General features: G+C 41.7%; 2 protein-coding genes across 8 annotated transcripts in view; one reads left to right on the top strand and one right to left on the bottom strand.

Annotated features, from left to right (window-relative positions):
- The window catches only part of LOC119745662 (condensin-2 complex subunit G2-like), a 32,602-nt gene extending 18,921 nt beyond the window's left edge, over nucleotides 1-13,681 (bottom strand). For 2 of the 3 annotated variants that reach the window (XM_038222185.1, XM_038222187.1), the window contains exons 1-12: nucleotides 13,593-13,681; nucleotides 9,345-9,443; nucleotides 8,829-8,990; nucleotides 8,171-8,291; nucleotides 6,142-6,211; nucleotides 5,491-5,713; nucleotides 4,885-4,979; nucleotides 4,289-4,358; nucleotides 3,029-3,121; nucleotides 2,018-2,110; nucleotides 872-997; nucleotides 44-223 (exon numbers count right to left, since the gene is read on the bottom strand). In XM_038222185.1, the coding sequence (XP_038078113.1) occupies nucleotides 44-223; nucleotides 872-997; nucleotides 2,018-2,110; nucleotides 3,029-3,121; nucleotides 4,289-4,358; nucleotides 4,885-4,979; nucleotides 5,491-5,713; nucleotides 6,142-6,211; nucleotides 8,171-8,291; nucleotides 8,829-8,990; nucleotides 9,345-9,434 (1,323 nt within the window). In that variant the 5' untranslated portion in view covers nucleotides 9,435-9,443; nucleotides 13,593-13,681. Of the gene's footprint in view, nucleotides 1-43; nucleotides 224-871; nucleotides 998-2,017; nucleotides 2,111-3,028; nucleotides 3,122-4,288; nucleotides 4,359-4,884; nucleotides 4,980-5,490; nucleotides 5,714-6,141; nucleotides 6,212-8,170; nucleotides 8,292-8,828; nucleotides 8,991-9,344; nucleotides 9,444-11,459; nucleotides 11,487-13,592 lie in introns of those variants that run through there. The other variant, XM_038222186.1, reaches the window with a different exon arrangement.
- A 4,426-nt stretch (nucleotides 13,682-18,107) lies between these two features.
- The window catches only part of LOC119745251 (aspartyl aminopeptidase-like), a 35,762-nt gene continuing 30,657 nt past the window's right edge, over nucleotides 18,108-23,212 (top strand). Inside the window, exon 1 of one of the 5 annotated variants that reach the window (XM_038221481.1) lies at nucleotides 18,108-18,213. In XM_038221481.1, coding sequence (XP_038077409.1) covers nucleotides 18,199-18,213 — 15 coding nt within the window. In that variant the 5' untranslated portion in view covers nucleotides 18,108-18,198. The remainder of the gene's footprint in view (nucleotides 18,214-23,212) is intronic. The other 4 variants (XM_038221475.1, XM_038221477.1, XM_038221478.1 and 1 more) reach the window with 4 other exon arrangements.

The following is a 23,212-nucleotide window of genomic DNA, read 5'->3' as shown; positions in this document are numbered from 1 at the left end:
AGAAAGCGACAGCCTTAAAGTTGCCATCATGTGAATACTTCACCTTGAAGACGGCAGCCCTTACATCGGCTGTACTGATGTCAAATGCCATGTTTCTGATCAGCTTGGTCATGAAGGCTTCCAAGGTGTGGCCTGGTATCAGCTCCCAGAACACACTGGCAATACGACATATGCCATGGACACCGGTCACACGGACTACTGGGCAGGGATCATCCAGCAGATCCTAACAAAGGAGAACATGGGGCAGGTGTAAGATTGGATTTATTCAGTTTGAAACTGAAACATGTACACATGCAGTCTTCTGAATTTGTGCAAATAGCCTTCCTGTCCATGTAGACAGAAAAAAAAACAACTTTTGTGTACAGTTTTAGAACATTTGCAGATTTCTTTTCCTATTTCTAGAACTTGTTTTGCTTGTGATGTCATAAGATTTTTGCATTGTCTGCAATCCTTGGTTCTGCTAAAGAACATAATATGGAAGCACTTCAAATTATCCTCTGAAAACTCTACCAAATGGTATATTAATTGCCCAATTTGTCTCTTCACAAAACCAATAGTTGACTGATGTGTTGCCATGCAACTGGATTAAGGATTGTGTTCAATTGATTTTCTGAACATTTATTTTTCAGGGGACCCTGTGTAAATCTGTCATATTTGGGTTTGTTTTAAATTGTGACAGGGTATTCAACTTCAATACCCTCATTCGTGGATTCTATTTTTGTCTCTTGTAATTTGTTATTAATCATGAATTCACAATAATCTATCCTCATATGTAAAAAAAAAAAAAAAAAAAAAAAAAAAATTAATCAACTTCATGAAAGTATATCTCGTTTTCATTTCAAAGATATATATATTTTCAATAAATCTTCACCTGGAAAATGTCAAACTGTTTTTGTGTGAGTGCATCGGAGTCCTCCTTGTTAGATTCTGGGTCTTGCAGAGGGAAGGCGTCAATCAGTAGAGCTGCTGCATTGGCACGCACACTGGCATTGGCAACCTAGCAAACACCAAGGCAATTACTAACATCAATCAATCTGGGCTTCAGGAGGAGCATCAGAGACCACGTTGAGATATCTAAATATTGATGGTAACGTTTGAGGGGCCATCGAGACCTACACAAGAGAATCTAAGGAGATTTCTGTGGAATGCCTTGATGGCAGTCAAGATAAGACAGGGTGTGTTTATAAAAGAAAATGATTGTACTGTAACATCACGAGACAATAAAAGAAACAAACTAGAGCTAATGTGCTTCCCGAAGCACGGGTATCAGCCTAAATTGCCGTTTCATCAGTTTGTCTGAATACTGACTCGCACTGACCACCAGGTGACTATTTCTACACGCGGCGGAGAATCTGGCTGAATACCCGGCTATCTTTACGCAGGTTGTGTGCAAAGTCTATGGAGAGTGTGGCACTGTGCTTGCAATTGCCTGTCAACGTACACGTGTAGTTAACCGCGTGCACATGGACGATATCGTTTTTGCATGCTACACAACATTCACAGTATCGTGCGTGGTGGTTTGAAACCTTTCCAGAATTCCTTTGTTGTTATATTGTTTTTACGTGCGTTTTTATATTGTTTTTTGTACGGCTTTTGTACGGCTATTTGTATATCTGCATTTGTATTCCATACCGGTGCGTTAACGAAGCCAAAATGAGCGTGTCATTTTGCTCTACGCAAACAGCGCAATGCGTGCGCGTATTTGCTGCAGATGCTTCTTGCCAACGGTCACGTTTTTTTAACCATCGATGATGCGCTTAAGTTGTTTGCATATGTTCTACTTGTGCGTTGCATGTAGAGTACACTTTCAAAAATTCAATCCATCTAATTTCATTATGTTCCACAAACGCGCACATGAATTAAAAATGTCTACACCCAGGACGGCTTCAAAGCGTCTCCGCGCGCAGAATGACGAGTTAGCGCTCTAGTAATTTAATATAGCTCTATGATCAACAGTCACAATTATAGTATAGTTATAGTATAGTTATAAGTACAATGGAAACCGTATAATCATTACCTTGACGGCTCTCCATATGATGGGTTCATAGAGAGTTAGAAGCATCTTATCCACACCCTGCTGGCGCTTCTGCTTGCTGAAGTAACTCAGGAGCTGTGCACAGATAAATGGTCTTCATGTTAAATTCTTAACGTATGTGTACAAAATAGGCAAACCAGGGTCAGCCAACACACATATCATTTGTCAGTCCACAGAAATTGACTGACAAGTTAAACAAATCAATAAAAGTGCCTGTGCCGTATTAACCATTTTCTTAATTTCGGTCTTGCACATGCAACCCATGGATATTAAGGGGAAAAGAGTGTGATGGAAGAGTTATAAACGAGTGGTTTAAAACCCATTAGGGGCCTGGCCACCAATAATGGCCATCTCACTATTATCCCCATTCATAAATACCTGTTCAAACCATAAAAAGTTGAAAACAACCATTTTCGTTTACCATTTTACTCCCTGTTTGGGCCATTAGTATGGTGCATGTAGGGCACGTGTGTGCTCAATATCTTCTAATACGGAGATCATATTAGTGGTTCTCAAGCACTTCGTTGTAGCCTGCATGTGTGGCACAAACAGAATACAATGTCTCGCAACTGGTTTTAAACATGGCCACTTAACCACCGAGTGGTGTTTGAATGGCACTTGATGAACCCTTGACCAATAGGAGTAAGTAAACTGTCCCAGGTTTTTATGAATTAGTGTTCTAAAATCTAAATTATGTATTCATGAAACATACCAAGGATTAATCAAGTTGATTAACTGAAGAATCCTTGTCTATTTTCTTAACCCTTACTCCTTGGGTGTGTGAAAAAATCATATTAAAAATTCATATTAAAATCACGTTAAAACTATTAACCAAAAATGTCATCCAGGTTTTCAGTTGTCTAAATTCAAGTCCCAAATTTTCATTACAAATTTCGAATGAAAAGGGAAGGGGGTGTGGCGTAACGTTTTGTACAGAGCAATATTTGCTATGCAGTCAGGGAACATGACCAAGATGGATGCTTTTGATCATACCTGTCTCAATGTTGAAGCCAATGATCTGGAGCCCACACGACAGGCATGCACAGCATGATACATCAAGTCCTGGATACAATGTTTCTCTAGTTTCTGTGAGTAGAGAGATACATGTAATAGACCAATCAGTGATCAGTTAAGCTCTGCCCAATAATGTTTTGAGCTCCCATATGGCGTTGGATTTTGCAAGAGTGAGGAAGGTTCCCAGTAATCACTCAAGGAGGTTAAGGTTCATAATGGAAGCAGCTGGAACTTGCAATGTAGCATTCAATGGACCAATAGTGCTCTTGCATAACAACAATTCAACAAATGACTATTTAAAAGATAGTAATTTACCAATAAACATTGAGACCAAGTTTCCATTACTTCTCTGCATGTCTCTGAGGAGCATAAAAACTCTTCGTACAATTAGCCTTTTGCGAATAACCTATACCCTTTGCAAGTTACATTTGAATAACATCTGGTACACTGATTTGCTCTTAATGCTTGGCATAGTTTAACTTGAATTCTACAGACCAATGACACTGTTGCTATATCACATGATTCGGGGCAAGCTCTTGCATATACCGGTAGTTACCTAAGAGACGCTTAGCACCAATACATTGTTCACAATGGGTGAGAATGGCACAAAGACACCACACCATCTCGGAGCTGGGGGTTGCTAGCGTAACGCTTGCCCCGAATCTCATGATATACCAATAGTCTCTTTGGTCTGGAGAATTTAGAGTTAAAATGTGCCAAGCATTCGAGCAAGTCAGGGTACCAGATGTTACTCGAATTTAATTGGCAAATGGCTTATTAATTGAGTATATTTAGGATATAGTTTTTTTCCACATCTATGGTAACACTGAGGAGACACACATGTTGTTGTATATGTGGAAGTGGGTTATTGCCAAGTCCAGAACAGTAACTGAACCATTTTCAACTAATACGAAGCATCTCATACTTAATCTTTCAAGCTGTGATTAAGTCAAAACAGTGAATTCAATGTTTATAGTTTTCTATGAACCATACTTTTTGATTTTGTTGCGAGTTCAAGGAATTACTTTAAATTTTGGTTAATAACTTTAGGGGAACTTTTCTGGCCCGTGACAATAATTAAACCAGTCGTTTTAATAAGAATTTTTTCGTTACTGTGATTATCTTCAACATCATAATGTAAAGGCACTTTGAATTGATAACATTTTACTCACTTTGCAAGAATTAAAGATAAAAGAAGTTTAAAAAAAGAAGCCACAATAAATATAAGTAAACTATTACCTCGAGAATAGGTCCACTGGAAACCCTCCAAGCCTTGAAGTATATCTCACCGTAAGAGTCAATAGCCGACCTAAGTGTGACACCAAGTAAACTCATTATTGGATTTTGTTTGATTCTTTCTACACAGCTGACCACAAAGACTTATTATTCCTTTAACTACTTCGCACCGGAATTATTTTTGTGGAAAATTTTGATTTTCGCAAAAGGCAAGATTTTCCAGCCAACTTCTGATAAACAACCAAACGCCACAACTACTGATTCACAAGAGTCATTCCATCAGTATTTGTACAATATTTCTTGCTCATTTCTTTCAATACTCCGGGGCGTGCACTGGAGCGCAAATTGTCGAACAATAGGCCGTGCACTCCAGCCAATTCAAGATCCACACGGTCCACCTCCACAGACATCACAGACTTTGTGTGTGTGTACAAAAGGCACAAGGGATTAGCGTATTTAGACGTCACCCCGAGGCGAGTCGAGGCAATCTTGACGTTTTAACTCGTCAGCCGTGCCTGTGTATAAAAACAGCCAGTGCTTGTTATCACGTCATCCGACGCGAACTAGTTAACATACTGGGATTCTTGAAGATAACTTACTTTGGACAGACTGGTAACTGAGTCTTAATAGCCTTATGAAGTCTCTCAAGGAAAGATGGATTCAATGTCAACAGGAAGCTTAAGAATCGACGACCCTGCATTAATACAAAAACATGATGAGAATCCCAACAACAAAACAGAAATAAGAACATGTATTATCATTTGTTTTGCAATTTTGCAACCTCTTTGGTTGTAAGAGCTTGTACATTTTTATCTGAACTTTTGCACAATTAACAGTGATTTTTGCTGATCAGTGATTGTTCAAAGCAAAATTTATTCCAAACTAAATGTGGCTTGAAGATAGATTATCCGGTTCGTTAGTGTGACGTCATCTCAACTTGACCATGCGTACTTCACACGGTGTAGCATAGCACGAATGGAACCGAAAGTTAACGCCACTTGAGAGTTTAGCCAATGGGCGTAATCAGTGGTGTGTGGGCGTGTACAATGAAGTCACTAACGAACCGGATAGACATGTATCTAAACGGGTAGACAGAAAGACCAGGTCTCTTAATTGACTTCAAACCTTTAAAATCTAAAATGATGAATAAAATAGGTTATCCAAAACACTGGCATTGAAGCCAGGTTGTTGATGCTGCTTCCTACCTTGTCTTGCTTGAGATAGTTTGGTTTGGTCATACACTGCTCCAAGAGATCCTTCAGTGTAGTACTGCTCTCCACATCAAGGTTAATCTTGCTTAAGGCATGGCGTAGGCTATCCAGACTCTTGATATCAGCAATGGTTGCTGATGACTGCAGGCTCCTGACTATAAAGTACATGAGGGTGTTGGCCACAAGCTCTTCCCGTCCCATGTGCTCACTAACCCACCTGGTAGTCATTAACGGGAAATTATCATTATTTAATTCTCTGATCTCTACAGAGAGAATGGGAAACCATTTACAAATGGTTTGAAACAATGGTGAATAAATGAGAAAATAAGATTTCAGTTTTGCTTTTTAGAAATTTTATCTAGACTTGAGACAAAAAAAAACATGTCCTTGTACCGCCCACATTATAAACACACCCTAATCTGTCCGAGACATATGTACCTGATGTATGCTGATAGCTGCGTGTAGCTAATTTTTTAGAACAATCTAAAAGTTCACAAGATCCTCATCACAAGAGTTGTAAATCATGAAAACATAATAATTCACTGCAGACAGAAGCGTCTTAACAAGGTGACTGTCAGATATGGTGTCTTTTTATTCCTCTATGTGAAGGAACGTGGTGTTTAACAATACAGAAACCAAACATACCACTTTTCACACAGCTTGGCTATTCCATGCTGTAACTTGCTGGCAGAGTCAGGAAGATCTAATAATACACCTAAGAATAGAGATGAAAACCAAACAAACAAATTGAAACCTTTCACAGCCATTCATGCATTCATATAGACTTTGTGGAAATGCATTGGTAATGTGTTGTGATTTTTGAAAGCTATTTTCATAATGGGCTCCATGCACAAGTACCCCCTCAATGGCACAAAAGGAGAGTTGGGGGAGACCAATGGAAATGGAAGAGACATTCAAACGCATTGCCAGTTGAATGGTGATTATTAAGCTCTTCAATCAATTTGGGGTTTTTTTCTCCTAAAGTGTTTCATTTTGACAGAAACATTTTTTTATTATTTGGGGCTTCTGCAATCCTCTAAAAATCAGGTGTTGAGCCCCATCACCCTTTGGGTTTGTCTATGTTCTTTGACCTTCTTGTGTGTGTTTTATTTTCTTGAAAATAATGCTCTGTGGCTTTTCTTTAATGTTAAATGAAAAAATGCAAGAAATTGGTATGAACATCAACCTTGATACAGAGATGTGCATACAGTGTGCGTCATGATGATGTCAACAGGTATCAAATTACAAGTGATTTAAGTTCAAAAAGTGACCATTTTGTTTCAATCATAAATCATTAACAAACCGAAGAATCATGTTCATACTTTGCTATCTGATAAACCATATGCCTTGAAGACAATTTTTCATCGTGTACGTAAAGTCGCTTGACCTTTACTTCCAGGGTTAAAGAAAGGTCAGCGTTTGGTGAATTGAAAAACACTGAAATAATAGATTTGATATTAAAACAAACATAATTTCATCCAAACGGGTCAAGTGATGAAAGATGAAACTTTTTCAAACATTACCCCTTGTCCAAAGATGTGAAAGAACATGTGATGTCATCATGACATCATCACATATCAAATTACAGGCGATTTAAGGTCAAAATTTAACAAAATACTTTCAACTATATCTTTTGAACTGAATGATTACTGGGTTCATTTTTAGTGAGGTGGTAAACATTGCCTTTGGCAACATTTTTGGTTCCTAGATACAAAACTACTTGACTTTTACTTCCGGGGTTACTGGAAGTGCAATAACTAATGAGTCTACAACTTGAAAACGAAAGTATTTTGCTACAGTAACGCTAATTCAGAAAATATTCAGTAAGGAATGATGGTAAACTGAAAAATGTCACGATGGTGTCATAGCCAGAAAGGACCCTCTCTAGTGGCACATCCTAAATGTTGAATTTGTTGACAATTATTTTTAAAATGGCAACATTTTACCAAATTGCTCGTAAACATTCTTTGGACAAAATGATGACGTCATCATACCAGAAGTTATGGTTATAGTACGGAGACTTTGGAAATGATCAATGTTTTTTGCATTTTAAAATTAATATCCATCATTCGGTACCTTTTGGGGATCATTGTTACCAAAATAATAATGTCAGCTTCATTATTGACGATGAGCACTCTAATAGTGTAACATCATGAAACCAGAAGGCGGGTGTCATTGATACGTGCGTATATGTTTGTGTAATATTTATATTTCAAGAAGTTCTTTTCACTTTAATATAGCATTTATAACCTGTCTAAACTAACTTAGCATTCATTATGTACAGTTTTTACTGATGAAGTCATCAAACTTGAAGTAACATGTTAATAAAATGTGTTTTATGCGATCTCTGAAGGATGCATTTGTTCAAATTCATAAATGCTTAAACTGAACATTTTTAATTTCATACTGTTCCTGTTGTTTGCTTAATCATGTTCACAACTGAATTAGACAATGTCAAATAAAATAGTTCTGTGCCCCATCACCCCGTGTTTGTTACAAAGACAAACACAAACCTCTAGTTTTTGGTTGCTTTTGTGCAAGAAGACTGATTCTTGTCCCAACGCGTGTACATTATAAATTCTAAAAGGGAAACTACGGTATTTCTCAGAGAATTGATAATCAAACTTTTGTCAATGATGGAATGATATTAGACACAGACACCTTAAACACTTACCATGAAGGTAAATAGTTGTCTCAAACATTGCCTGTGTAATGACTGGCTTGTTCATGGCCAGACAAATAGAGGCCACAGTAACAATGCCTTGGAGGCAGACATGGGTTGCCAAGGAAGACTCCTACATGTCAATGTCAAAGGTCAAAGGTTGATTGGTGCAAAGATGTCTTGAACAAAGATCACATCATGAGTAAGTAACTGTGGTTAATATTACAATGAGTTTACAACACGAAAAAACACGTACACACCAGGGACATTCTGGAGAAAAGCACAAATCAAATGCCAGATAGTAGAGTGAACAAAAATATTTTAAGATGTAATTTCAGTAAAATGATGATCTCAGATCCTTACCATTAAACCTCAGAGATATTCATGCATATCATATGTGTCAAGGAACTTGTAACAAACAGAAGTAGAAGCAACAGGCAGAGATTTTTAATATCATTGCTTAATTTCTCTTTTTAATTAACTTGTGTAAATGTTAGAAAACAAGCTAATTATTTCAATGTCAACGTCGGAAAACAAAATTTTTAATATTTTTCAAAAAAATACATGCACACAACAGTGAGAGAACTAAATTAGGTACAGGTCCTTTTGTTACTTCTCATGCCCAATGGATTTTATACAAATCTCTACAGGTGGAACTACATGAACTAACCTTGTTCCCTGCCCCCTCTTCACTATCTTCTGCAGTTTCAAATGGTGAATTCAGGAGTGTAGATGCACACATCTGGTTCAGACCAGACCAAAGACGATCATACTGCTTACGTGAGAAGCTCTGTAGGATCTCTTCAACAGTCAAGTCATCGTCTTTTGCATTCTGCAAATAATTGCAACAAGTTACAAGCAAATCAAAATCTTATAATGCCTATAAGTGGTTTCTGTGTCAACACATAAACAAAACAATTACCAAAGATTGGAGAAGCGTAGGGTCTGGATCCAGGATTGTTTTAAGCATTCTTCACCATTTCTTTTGGGTGCACTGACAATATGATAGGGAATTGTTAAGCCTTGGTGGAGGTTTGCGCTCTCCAAGTGCTTTCTAGTTATAATTAAAACCTAAATTGGAAACAATCATACTGCTTAATTTTTTTTAAAGCAACTAAAACAATGGCAAGGGGCATTTGGTACAGTGTCAGTGAGTTCAGGACAAGTTATTTTATAATTTACTCACATGTCGTTGCAGGAAATGAATGAATTCTTCCTGATCGTTGTTTTCAGCAGCTTGGAGGAAAGCTTCACGTAGGCAACTTGGGGCCACCATCCTTGATAACTACAAAGACAAGTAATTCAGATGACTTTTCATTCATAAATTTGTTCTTATTAAATTAACAAGTTTGCACGCGTATGTAATCAACAGTATCGCATAATTTTTTTTGAAGTTTTAAATTTGAGTATAGACAGTTAGGTTAGGTTCTACGAGTGACAATTAAAGGAATAATAGTGTGATGAACAAGTAAAACATGATGCATATATTGATCATCTTCTACATTGGTTTCCACCCCAGTCCCTGTGGGCAGAAACCAGTTCATTATATCTCCAGTGCCACTCGGTATGCAGTGGCATTAACAAGCAGGAACCAGTCTATACACATATTCACACGCGCTGCAACGATTTTGCACTCAGTCTGCACTTGTTCTTCAGGACCACATCAGCGCTGCGCCCCTTCGTAATGTTGTCACTGTTTCGCCATACAAACAAATCGGGACTTAACATGTCATCAAATGAACAGCAGCTCTCCAACTTGAACAGAAATGTTTCTTTTCTTCCAAACTGTAAGTTAACCTAAGACCCACCATCTTAATTCTCGATCTCTACTGGATACTGAGGTGGTGTATATTTGGCACTTTGGAATGTGTTTTTTTTTGGGGGGGGGGGTTAAAATCTGATGGTTTTGGTGGGCCATGACCTAGGAGTATGCGATGAGGTTTTTTTTTTTAGGTCCATGAAAGGTTCCCTAGGCTCTACTATAGCCATGTCTTGACCAAATGTTACTCAGGCCAAGTACTGAGTAGAATGTCATGCTTAGCATGTTAAACTTCTTCAATTGTAAGCACAGAATGTTTAGTTATTTAAAATATGCCAACCATAAGAAGCAGAAGCCATGAAATAAGCCAAATGGACATTTTACTCGCACATGTGTAATCTCTCATAAACAATGCAATTCCTGGATATTGATAAAGAAAACTTAAACATGTCAAACAGTCCTAGACCAGAGACGGCAAGCTTAACACATGGGTTTGTATTGACAAATTCTGTCCAACAATTCATTATTCACACAAGATGTCACTTTGTCTATTGCCGCAGCACCCCACTGTTATAGGGAACACATGGTTAGGCCTACATGGTATCCAGTCAACTTGACAGTCTGCCATGTTTGCAAACTGGACTCGAACCAACTCAACCGTTTGCCATTACTGCCAACTCGACTTAACCAACTTGACCATTTGCCAACTCATCCACTGTACAACTCATGGAGACAACTCGACTGTCCAATGGACGACTTCATACTTGACTTTCCACTTCCAGCACGGTGGCACAACAGACTAGTTCAATAGTTTAATATTAGGTTTTGCCCTTCATTGATGTACAAACACTGTAAACTCAGTGTGAGTGTGTTACCTCCCGAGCGAAAGTTGGAAAAAATCACTCGGGTAGGACTACCGAGTATAGAGTTTATATGTCAGTAAATGGCAAAACCTTATATTAAATTTATGTCACCCCGACGCAAAATTCCATCTTATGAATATATATGGCAAGCAGTTGAGTTGGTTTGAGTCAAGCTATTACACGAAACAGTCGCTGATAAAGCGCGACTTGTTTTTCTTCGCGATCGAGCAACGACGGTGACGTCACGTCAGACGCCCTCAGCGACAAGCTAATTCAAGAACTGAACCTCCATGCAAACACATTGAACTGTAAGTTTTCAGACTATTTTCCTGTTTTTTTCCAAAATGTTCGCTGTTTGGGAACAATATAAGGGGTCTCATGGAATGTCAAGAATGTATAGATCAATCCAGGATAACTGTCTCTCTCATTTGTATTCTCTTTACCGGTTTTTTGGGGTCTTTTTGTCCTCGCGTGGGTTTTTGACTATGCTACTGTGATGGTGCTACCAAAGTATGGTGAATCGGTGGAGCGCTAGTATGGAGGGGTACCCGTAATTCAACGCTCCACTCAGTAGAGCTAGTTCAGTACCAAAGTGACTTTTGCAGTCTTTTTTCTTCAGATTAAGTCATGTTTGTTGTAATTTTAAAACGCACTTTCACAGAAAATGTGACTTTCCTACCTTTTCTTGCAGTTAAGACGCGAGAACACACGCGAAAGCCTGACACAATGAAAGCCTGATGCTGATTGGCTGATAAACAAAACTAGAAAAATATTTTTGTTATCAGCCAATCAGCATTGAGCTTTCAAAGTTGCCATCGTGGTTTTTGAGCCTGTTTTCTGGTTGTCATTCTTTTTACCCCATAATTTCCCTCATAAATCAAAGCTTTGTCAGTGCCATCTTTACTCCTAGAACTATGAGGCTCCACGTAGTGGAGCCTCATAGGTTCAGAACCCCGCAAAATTGTTGTCAGCACAAAACACTAATTAAGTACAAAAACGTCCATCCCAACCAAGCCGTTTCCCACAGAACCGCTGCACAGTTTGCCCCTAAACTCCGTACAATACCTCATGACATACTCACGCTATGTGCACCCAACAAACATCGGTGGATTCTGTCGGTTTTTTGCAAAAATGATGGAAAATATGCCCTTTCCGCACTGAGCCAACCTGACACTTGAAATTTGCACGCGCGCAAAATGATCGCAGTCATTTTCGGTCCGATCGCTCGGAGCGCGCCGCGGGGGGTATGGTGTAGGAGCGGAACGATAGTATGCGCATGCGTAGAAGTGCGAGTACGTACCCCCCGCGGCGCGCTCCGAGCTATTGAACCCGAAAATGACTGCGATCATTCTGCGCGCGTGCAAATTTCAAGTGTCAGGTTGGCTCAGTGCGGAAAAGGCATATTTTTCATCATTTTGCCGAAAAACCGACAGAATCCACCGATGTTTGTTGGGTGCACATAACGTGAGTATGTCATGAGGTAGACCCGTGAACGTGGCGTTGTATACAACGCCACGTTCTTGTTTCATTTCGAACCTGGCGAAATCGATCCGACATACATAATTCCGTATGGGTGTTGAGTACTCACCTAGAAATCTAAATTTGCCCGTCCGATGGTTTTGGCTGTGTAATATCGACGAAATTTGCCCATCAGTAAAGACCCATACGAACGTGTAGAAATTAGATTTTAACCTGACCCTGACAAATAACCCCGGACGCGTCTGAGTCGCTTGGACAGATTGACGGCTGTTTCATGTCGCAACCCCATAAAAAAAAACCCCGCAGACGATTGGCTGCTCGGCTCATCTCGTGTACAGTACGTGTGTGCACACACACGCGGGCGCACGTGCGACCGCGTGCGGTGCGGTGAGAGAGGAAAGGACTTGAAACTTGTCTAAAACGATGTCTGTTTTAGCTGCGACAGTAAACAGCCGTCGAATCATACGAAAATAAAACGCAATGCGCATGCGTCAGTTGGGAGAAAATGGCAGCTAGCAGTAGCGAACGGACTTCATGAACCGGGGCCAGAATTTTCCTCAATTTTTGTCAAATGCAAGTTTTGACGTACAAATAGAATTCAAGACAGCTTCATATGTGAGTACTTATTACATGGGCAAAATAACGTCCAGTGTGTGTAACGGAGGGAGTCAGAGGGACACGTTCGCCAGGTTCGAAATGACATAAGAACGTGGCGTAGTTTACAACAAGCCACGTTCACGGGTCTAGTCATGAGGTATTGTACGGAGTTTAGGGGCAAACTGTGCAGCGGTTCTGTGGGAAACAGCTTGGTTGGGATGGACGTTTTTGTACTTAATTAGTGTTTTGTGCCGACAACAATTTTGCGGGGTTCTGAACCTATGAGGCTCCACTACGTGGAGCCTCATACTAGTTCTAGGAGTATGCCATCTTCACACAAAATCAAACATGCCAATGGAAAAAATGTTGCAACCCGACGCCACTTCATTGTGTACAAAGTCTATGGAGAATCAAGAACAATTTCTAAATATTTCCAACATTGGAAATGTTTCTCAGTCCCAAATACATGATGTCTTATCATATTTTTGCAATGAATGACCTTCAATGAGATGATATATGAAGAAAAAAGTGGCGTCAGCACGTCAGGTTGCAACATTTTTTTCCAAATTCATGAAATTGGAAATGTTTCTCAATCCCAGATCAACATTTTTGCAATGACTGACCCTTATTGAAATGATATGTGAAGAAAAAAATGGCGTCAGGTTGCAACATTCTTTCCAGAAAAGATAACGCAGATGTCAAGAACAATTACAAAAATATAAAACAAGGCATTTACCCAAAATTCTGCCGTCCGTTTTCAAAATTCGTTTTCCAAATACGGCGCGCAAAATTCAGATATCACTGGTGTACGTGTACTTAACTTGTACGTACATTGCCAAGAAGATAGACGAGCAAAGTACCAGCACTGATCCTTTGGGGCCAACATGTACACTTTCGCGAGTGAGGCCTTGGCCTTGGACACGGGTATCTTTTTGTACGGTGATCCGTGTAACACAATGACGTCATCAAATTGGGCAGTGGGGAAGGGCGCCCCGTGCGGTAGGTAGGTAAACGCGATGAAGATAGAAAACTTTAAAAAGACGAATTCACCGAGAAATGAATTGAAAAATAAAGGAATAAATGATTGAAAGTATAAATGAATAAAAGGGGAACAAAAGTAATCCTGTGTCAGTGAGAATAATGGCATACTTATTTAGTTATTATTTTTGGGGGGTGGGGGCGACAATGTAACCAATAAGGAATCTAGCGAGGATTGCTTCCAAAGTCTACAACTTTTCTCATGTTGTTCAAATATGAAAGTGGGATCTTCAATTTTTTATCGGTTTTACTTCGCTTAGAGTTCACGATGGAGAGTCTCGCCTTTTCTTTTTTTTCAGGAAGAAGGGCTAAATTCTCTGTTGTATCCGCGTTTTAGTAGTGAAACAAGCCACGTGGAAAACAACTTTGTTTCCCAATGCCATCTTCAAACATTTTTTTTCTTCAACTGATCCGGTGACGAGACGTATTCGCGTTGCCGCTTTAATTTTCCGATGGTGTTCAAGCGTAGCACCTTAACACACTCTTGGGGAAAAAATGGTCCGGTTAACATATTCTTTATGATGGGACTTGCGGTTTTGCCGAAGTCAATTGAGCGTGATCGGCTGACTGATAAGGTTTACGCACAAAACCCCCGGCCAATGAGGTTTTGTATAGAAAGGTGGCCGAACCACTTTTTGCGAGAGTGTGCCGGTAATGCTGAGCATTATACTGCCAAATTTACCAATGGCATCTCTACATTTTCTCGTGCAAATAGGACCCATTTTTGGACCCTAATTTTATCAAATCTGCGCTAAAATAATGGCCCAAAAGCTAAGGAGATGATCCTCGGCTATATTCGCACGATTCCAATGATTTTTAAACTAGACGGTCTCGATTTTTACAAAAATTGTGGGGTCACTTTTTATGCAAATGACTCGCGTAGAAATTTTTGAAACCCTAATCAAAATTATTGCGTCTGGTGTCGGTCTTATTGCGCCATTCTGATATATCGTCTGCCTAGGCGAGCCAAGGCTACTCACTTTAAGTTGATGAGGGATAGACTGGTAGAAAATGGAAAAGACAGAGATTGGTGGTGGACAGTTCGGCAACTCTCTGGCACTGGAGGCCATACAGATTCCCTCTCTGCAACAAAATGGCATCGCTTTCTCAACTGCTCAAGAGAAAGCAGAGATATTTGCTCAAACCTTTTCAAACAAATGTAATCTCAACTCTGCAGATGATCCACCACCCGTTATCCAGGATCGTGCTGCTGAACGCCTCAGCCATGTCACTTTCAGGCCACGAGACATAAAAAGAAAGTTGAAAAAGCTGGATCAGAACAAAGCATTAGGACCTGACGGTATCTCTGCCAAGGTTTTTGAGGTACTGCGCTTTAATTAGAACTTGCAGCTCCACTCGCCAAACTTTTCCGATTCAGCTTCAGCAGAGGCTATTTCTCCTCCCAGTGGAAAGTTGCAACAGTTGTTCCTGTGCACAAGAAGAATAGTAGATCTTGCCCGTCAAACTACCGGCCGATCTCTCTACTATCTACCATCAGCAAAGTAATGGAGAGCATCATAAATGATCAACTACAGAAACATCTTTTTCAAAACAACCTCATATCGGACAACCAATTTGCATTCAGAAGGCTCCACTCTGTCTCTGATCTCCTCACCTATATGTCTCATCTGTGGTGCACCATCTTAAATGAGAGAGGTGAAGCTCGAGTGGTCGATCGCCCTGGACATCAGGCGCCTTTGACAGAGTATGGCATCAAGGTCTGTTTCAAACTGAACTAGATCCATTTAGAATCACTGGCCAGCTGCTTACCTGGATGAAGAGTTATTTATCAAACAGACATCTTGAGGTAGTGGTTGCTGGACAGAAGTCACTCCTGCTATGAGATCAATGCTGGTGTTCCCCAAGGCAGTATTCTTGGCCCTACTCTGTTCCTGATCTACATCGAAGATCTACGTGATGTGATCCGCCATTCAGAACTTCTTGCCTATGCTGATGACACCATCCGCCTATAATGTTCCAAGGCCAAGTTGTCAGTGATGAGCCGGAGATGAAACTTCTTGGGGTTACTTTCTCTCGCAAACTAGAATGGAAGACGTTGCGGAGACTGGGTCCAGTCTTCAGCAAGGCAGGTCTTGTTACCATTCACAAGACTTATATCAGAAGCAAGATGGAGTACGCACCTCTAGCCTGGATGGGAGCTAGCACAGTGTACCTCTCGGCTCTTGATAAAATCCAAAGGAGAGCATGCCACCTAATAGGATTAAGCCAGCAAGAGCAATTGAGGCATAATCTTAGCAGTTTATCCCATCGAAGAAATATTGTAGCAGTCTCTTGTTTATATAGGATGCAGTGCAGCAAGTGCCCAACCTTGCTGAAATCCATGGTCCCACCTGTAAGGCCACCTGCTGCTCGACAAACCAGGCAATCCATGCTACTCAACAAATATGCCCTTCAGTCCCCAGTCCCCCAGGGTATGACTGCAGCAAGAACTCTGCGAAGTTTTGATAGAGATTACCTTCCTGCAGCAGTGAAGATCTGGAACAGTCTACCGCCATCAGTTCTTTCAGACATACATTACCAGGGCATGCAGTCCTTCAAATGTAGAGTAAATAAGTACATTGAATAAAGAATCAGTTTAGGGCAAATGTGACTGCAGTGTGATGCTAATAGACATATATCTCTTCACTTTCTAGTGAGTGAGGCATAGTCCAATAACTATTGTTCCTCTTCTTATTTCTTTTGTTTTCTTTCTTTTTTTATTGTGGGATGGTCTGTTGAAACAAGCACTTAGCTATCCCCTTGGGATATTATGCTTGTTTTTATCGGGGTGCTCCTTAATGTGAGCAGGTCATAAAAAAGCCCCCCCCCCCCCCCACCACACCGAAAAATAATAGTAATTAAATACTGTTTTTCAAAAGTGTGCTCGTTTATTCAGAAATTCATGAAGCATATTCAAACTGATTGGATGTTTCCAAAGTGTCTTTCCCATTTGCAAAAGCTCTTTTTAAAAGCCCATCAGCCATTAGAAACACACTCTTGGAAAAAAATGGTCCGGTTAGGCCAAAAAAAAAAGTCTCCGGTTTCTGGTATGCGCGCGCGTCGCCGTAGCCATGCGCGTCGGCAAAATGAAAAAGGTTTTTTTTCAATGAAAGATGATGTCTCAAAACCGCCAAACTCACTGGTTTGACTGGAATCCTGCTGCTGCAGAATTTTAACGTGTTTTTAGATTGGGTTATGGTCGAGAATAAGCTTTATGTGGCCTCTCTGGACTCCCATATATTTGCACTAAGTTTAGTCGGGCACCATTTGCAGTCATCAGCACACATTTGAAGCAAAAAAATCAGGTAAAAAAAAAAAAAGCCGCGTCGCCGCACCACTTTTTGGGCAAGCTCCATACCAGAAACCGGAGACTTTTTTGGGGGGCCTTAACTTAGTTTTTATGATGGGACTTGTGGTTTTACCGAAGTCAATTGAGCGTGATCGGCTGACTGATAAGGTTTCAAGTTACGCACAAAACCCCGGGCCAATGAGGTTTTGTAAAAGGTGGCCGAAACACTTTTTGCGAGAGTGTGCCACTCATTGGTAGTACTGCGCACGCGTGGGTACGATACTAAGCTATTTTTAGGATCGTTTCGGGAGAGTGACCTGTCACGTGCGAGGGATCAACCAATAAAAGGGAAATAGGGGTCCGATTTTCATAGGAGTCGGATTTTCATGTGACACCGGTAAGGCCAAAAAAAAAAATATTCGGTCTCTGGTCATTACATGAAAAGCGCTCTACACTTAAAAAGAATATATACATTCTTAAAACATAAAAATAAAATCATTAATAGTTTAATTAATTAATTAATTGATTAATTTAATAATTAATTACAAAAGTATTATTTACTTTTTAAAAATCCTGTTGAAAATAAGCCATAAAGTTTAGAAAGAATTGGGGGAAATTGTTCATGTGCACCCTTGAATCCATGCATATGTTCCTGTACAGTGAGCTCATTAGCATAATACTGTAAACTGCCAAACATTTCGGGCACTTTTAGGCATTTCCCCATGAAGCACATGAGTAGTGCTATTTTTAATCAGAGAATAGACTACTTTTTAAAATGTTACATATCTGCATGATTTTACTAAAACCAAATAAAAAATAGTTAAGCGGCTTTATCATGTCGAGTACAATGTACGTGCATGGAGCAAAATCTGCTTTTTACCTACCTACCGCTAGGGGCGCCCTTCCCCATCATGACCTCAGCTCAGAGCAAGTACACATCCTGTTTCACTGTTTTCAGCTGACTGTCTTATCTTACCGTTCCCACGATCTTGTTTGCCTTGGCGTTTGTAACAACATGGCATCGACTACGGTAAGAATTTTCCTCATTACAAACTTTGAATTTGCCTTATGTATCGTGTGTCTGCTTAGTTTGAATTAATTCACAGAGGTTTTAATTTCCATAATTTTAGCTTACTATTTGGGCAGGCGGGCGTTGCCAACGCAAATTAAACTGGGCGAGTGGGTAGAGGCCGGCAGTGGATATTTTGCCGGAGACGGCAAACCTTTAGTAAACGTTAGTTTGCCGGTGTCACGGTCTCACTTCGCCGGCGTGCGGAGCAACTATAGAATGCAGGGCCACGCCGGAGCAAGGTTTTTTTATTTTGCGTGGAGGCGTGGATGGAGGATAGGAGTAATACTAATAGGCTACAATATAAGAATATGCAAACGTGCAAAAAGTGCTAAGTAGGCCTACAGCGAATGCACTTGTCTTCTCATCAATGATCAGAATCGGAAGGGAGGGCGCTTGTACGTCGGGGCACGGAGCTGCGGAGGCGCGGAGTCGCGAAGTCGCAGAGACTAGTCGCGGGGCACTGGAGACGCGGAGTCGCAGAGACGCATGCCGCCGATAGAGGGCGCAATTCTCGACGGTATTTTTTACAAAGGAAGGATCCATATCCATTGTTAATTTCCTCGCAAAGGAAGGTAGGAGGGCGACGGGGCACTGGAGACGCGGAGTCGCAGAGTCAGGGAGACGCGGAGTCGCAGAGTCGCAGAGACGCGCGCCGCCGATAGAGGGCGCAATTCTCGGCGGTATTTTTTAGAGAACGAAGCATCCATATCCATTGTTAATTTCCTCGCAAAGGAAGGTAGGAGGGCGACGGGGCACTGGAGTCGCGGAGACGCGGAGGCGCGGAGTCAGGGAGTCGCGGAGGCGCGGAGTCACGGAGTCAGGGAGACGCGGAGTTGCGGAGACGCGGGGCACTGGAGTCGCGGAGGCGCAGAGACTAGTCGCCTCCACGCAGCACGTCGCGGAGTCGCAGAGACGCGCGCCGCCGATAGAGGGCGCAATTCTCGGAGGTAGGTCGACTGCGGCTCCACGCCTCCACGCCTCCACGCCTCCACGCAGCACGGTACAATTCTCGGAGGTAGGTCGACTGCAGCTCCACGCCTCCACGCAGCCGTACGGAGGCGCGGATGTAGAGTGAAGTGGCCCTGCATTCTATAGTTGTACCCGGCGTGCTAGCTTCTCCGAAAGGTCAATTTCGCTTCAACACGCATGCACAAAATTGCGCAGTGGTGTACATTTTTTGTCAACTTTATTTGTGTGCTGAGTTCTTCGGGGTTATACTGGTGCACGTAATATCATAGGATATTTGTATGCATAGATACAGGGTACCAGTCGAATCCAGAATTTTCGTGGCGTGCGCAACTCCCAATAACCAAAAAAAGACTTGAAATGCACATTTATTCCCTGTGCCGTGGATCCTGAATAGAGATCAGTGCACGTGGCCCCCAGACGATAAATGCATGGTCATGATGGTACAGGAAACAGCATTTGCAACTCGCGCCCTCGCTCGACAAGCAATTTGCATAAACGCGACGTCACAGCTTGAGGTCATCTCTTGTCACATTAAAAATGGCTGCCATCACCAGACGTTTCACGAGTGCATATGGGCTCCAGAAAGATTCAAGAATATCTCGGAAAATTGAACATCATTACACCTAAGCATCCCAGAAGTGATAGATGGGACATCATAGAATACAACCATATGTAAGAAACGGACCGTAATTTTTATGAAAACGCCCTCAGTAGTGCGCGGTACCACAGTGTGTGGCCAGAGGTTCAGCGCAGCATACCGCGGCCACACTAGTGGGGCTAGGGCAGACTTAGCTGGAGTTACCCAGCCCTAAATTTTATCATTGGGTTGTCATTTAGGGCTGGAGGAAGTTTTTCACTTGAACCAGCAGCGTTGGCAGGTCCCAAAAAAAATTGCGACAAAATTGCGAAAATGTTCAATTTTGTCCCTGTTGCACACTAATTGCAACTGCAACTCACCCAAACCTTGCCTGGAATAACCATTTGCATTACACAGGTGCTCGAAGTAAAAAACGATCCACAATAAAGATTCAGCCTACAATTGCAGTGGAAAAAGGAGGAATAACCGACAACCGTGCAGGCATGGTGAGGACTGCAATTGGATTTGTGCACAAACAAACTGCGTGTACAATGAATGGCGGTCGATAAACATGCACAGCGCGCTGGTACTAGTCGTTCTTGCCGGCTGCGCTGGCTGTTGGCGCATGACGTCACGCGGAAGCGTAACACCCGACAACTGTTTTTTTTGGGACCTGCCAACGCTGCTGGTTCGAGTGAAAAACTTCCTCCAGCCCTAAATGACAACCCAATGATAAAATTTAGGGCTGGGTAACTCCAGCTAGGGCAGACTGGGCTTGTACTGACCATGGAGATGCACAGGTCTCTCCGCCGATCAACGTGACCGTCCGTTGGACATGATTGGACGTTGAAATCTTTTGTGCCGGCGTATGTTATGTATCACGTGCGCACAGTGAAGCCGCACCTGGCGGCGCGATTCGGCCCACAATTTGGCTGATGGCACCACTACGCCGCTCAAAGCACGGTTAATTTTTTGGCACTCATGAGGAAAGGACCCACCCTGCTGATTTCCTTCGACCTTGTGCCCCCCCCCCCCCAAAAAAAATCCCAGCACTTACTTAGACCAGAAAGTAATACCTATGACGACTTCAGGGACTTTTCCAAAGAAAAGTGGGACAATTAACTGATTCTTTGGGGACGGACCGTGGTTTGGGTAAGTCAGGTGCCGAGTTGGAAGTCAGGAGAAAGAGGCATAATTCGGGTGCCGAGTTGGCTAGGTGCCGAGTTGACAAGGTGCCGAGTTGGCAAGGTGCCGAGTTGGCAGGTGCCGAGTTGGCTAGGTGCCGAAGTGACCGACATTCCTTTCTTTTTGTAAACGATATTGAGCTAGCCCCATGCCAATTTTCTGGACTACCGCCGTAAATAAGGGCCACACTTTGAACATGGGCACAAGAGTACAGGGCCACTCCACTCTATACATGTATATCTGCGCCTCCGTATGGCTGTGTGGAGCCGCAGTCGACCTACCTCCGAGAATTGTGCCCTCTACCGGCACGCGACTCTGTGACTCCAAGGCTCCGCGGCTCCGTGCCTCCACGGCTCAAGTGCCCCGTCACAAGCACGTCCTCCCGTCCTTTGCGAGGAAATGCTTTAAAAAAATGGATCATTTTGCATGGAGCCATGGAGCCGCGGTTGATCTACTGCCGAGATTTGCACCCTCTTACCAGCGCGTGACTGCAAGGCTCCACGGCTCCGCTTCTCCACGGCTCCAGTGCCCCGTCACAAGCGCGCCCTCCCCTCCTTTGTGAGGAAATTAAAATGGATATGGATGCTTCGTTCTCAACAAAAAATGTAGTCCAAGGATCATTCATATGGATATTCTACCCCTGACAATTGCACCCTCTACTGGCGCGCGACTCCACGGCTGCAAGGCTCCACGACTCCACAACTCCGTGGCTCCATGCCCCGTCACAAAATACAAGCGCGCCCTCCCTTCCTTGAGAAGACAAGTGCATTCGCTGTACTTTGCACTTTGTGCACGTCTGCATATTATTGCACTTTATGCCCACTGACCCCATCTGTTTCCATACTAAGACCTAGATAATCAATTCCTGACATTGTTCTCTCTGACGGCATTACTTTCTATCCTTTAATCGCAGGTCTCGATCCAAGGCTCCAAGTACATAAAAACCTTGCTATGGCATGGCCCTGCATTCTATAGTTACTCCGGAACATGTACCCAAAAATGTGGAACTTAGTCAATTTTTTATTTTTACATTTAGACTATATTTGTAGTTTATTTACGCTTAAGCACACTCACCCTCTTTATAGCGATAGAAAAGAAGTCCTGCCTTTCTCAGATGTCTAGTTTTCGTGTAATTTCCAGTTTCGTTTGCACACGTATCGTCAGACCCCCTAAAGCTACGCGCTCCTATTTTTGCACACTCGCCTTTAAGTTAAATTTTGCAAGGCATCCTAAAAAATAAAAAACTCCAAAATTGAAGGCTTTCCCGGGAATTCAGGCAAAAAAATGAAAACAGTTTGCTTTTTACAGCTATTTACTAACTACAAAGCAGGCAGATGCTTCTGGGCCTGCAGAAGTTGAAAATATGACCATACGGTGACCTTTCTTGGTCTACCCATGTCGTCAGTGTTATTATAGTTAGCATGACATACTTTGCAGTTTCTTGGGGGTGTAAAACTTACAGTGCAACCAAAAATACACATTTCTTATATTATTTTGGAGTTTTTGGTCATATCTTCTAAAATCTGGCATCTTGAAAATTGCCTCTAATGATTGGGATGATCAGAATAACAATATTATTGGGATCTGCATTTAATAGATAAATATGTATAAAATGTATGTAAACTGTAAATAAAGGCCTTTGTAATGATTCAACCATTAGGATATTGAAAATAATCTTGAAATTATGAAAAGTGTATTGGCATTGAAAAAAGAAAGGAAAAAGAAAGAAAATATGTTAGAAAAGCTCAGGGAAATATATTTTTTTGAAGCCAAGAAGTCTTTAGTTATTAAAAAGAAATGTTTATATTGAGTTACATGGCCCGGTCAGCACAGATTTCCATGCAGCATCCAGTGTGTAGAATTAGGCAGGAGTTTTTTCTACAACGCCAAAACTGCACGCTTTGGAATTCCCTGGTTGTCACCACAAAAAAAGAGATTTTGCTTTGTAAATCGGTATGGTGGATGATCGTAAGTCAACAATATAAGTTTCTTTTAGGAAAAGAGCGGTTGCTTTGCTATTTTTAAGCTACCTGGTTGCAAAGCTTTATCTGCGCAGAAATTGGATGGTCGAGGATATATGTATCTAAATTCCAACATCGAAAAGATCAAGTGCGTACTGGATCGTCAGTCATGTAGACTAGAGTCAAGGCGCATGTAGCAACCCGGACACGAAAAAAGTGGCGAGTGGCGTAGCTCGTTGGCTCCATGCGCCACCACTGATCTCGC

Source organism: Patiria miniata, unplaced genomic scaffold (assembly GCF_015706575.1).
Source record: "Patiria miniata isolate m_02_andy unplaced genomic scaffold, ASM1570657v1 HiC_scaffold_7, whole genome shotgun sequence".
NCBI classification, from domain to species: domain Eukaryota; kingdom Metazoa; phylum Echinodermata; class Asteroidea; order Valvatida; family Asterinidae; genus Patiria; species Patiria miniata.
Note: the sequence above shows the minus strand (reverse complement) of the source record. Positions and strands in the feature narration are given on the sequence as shown.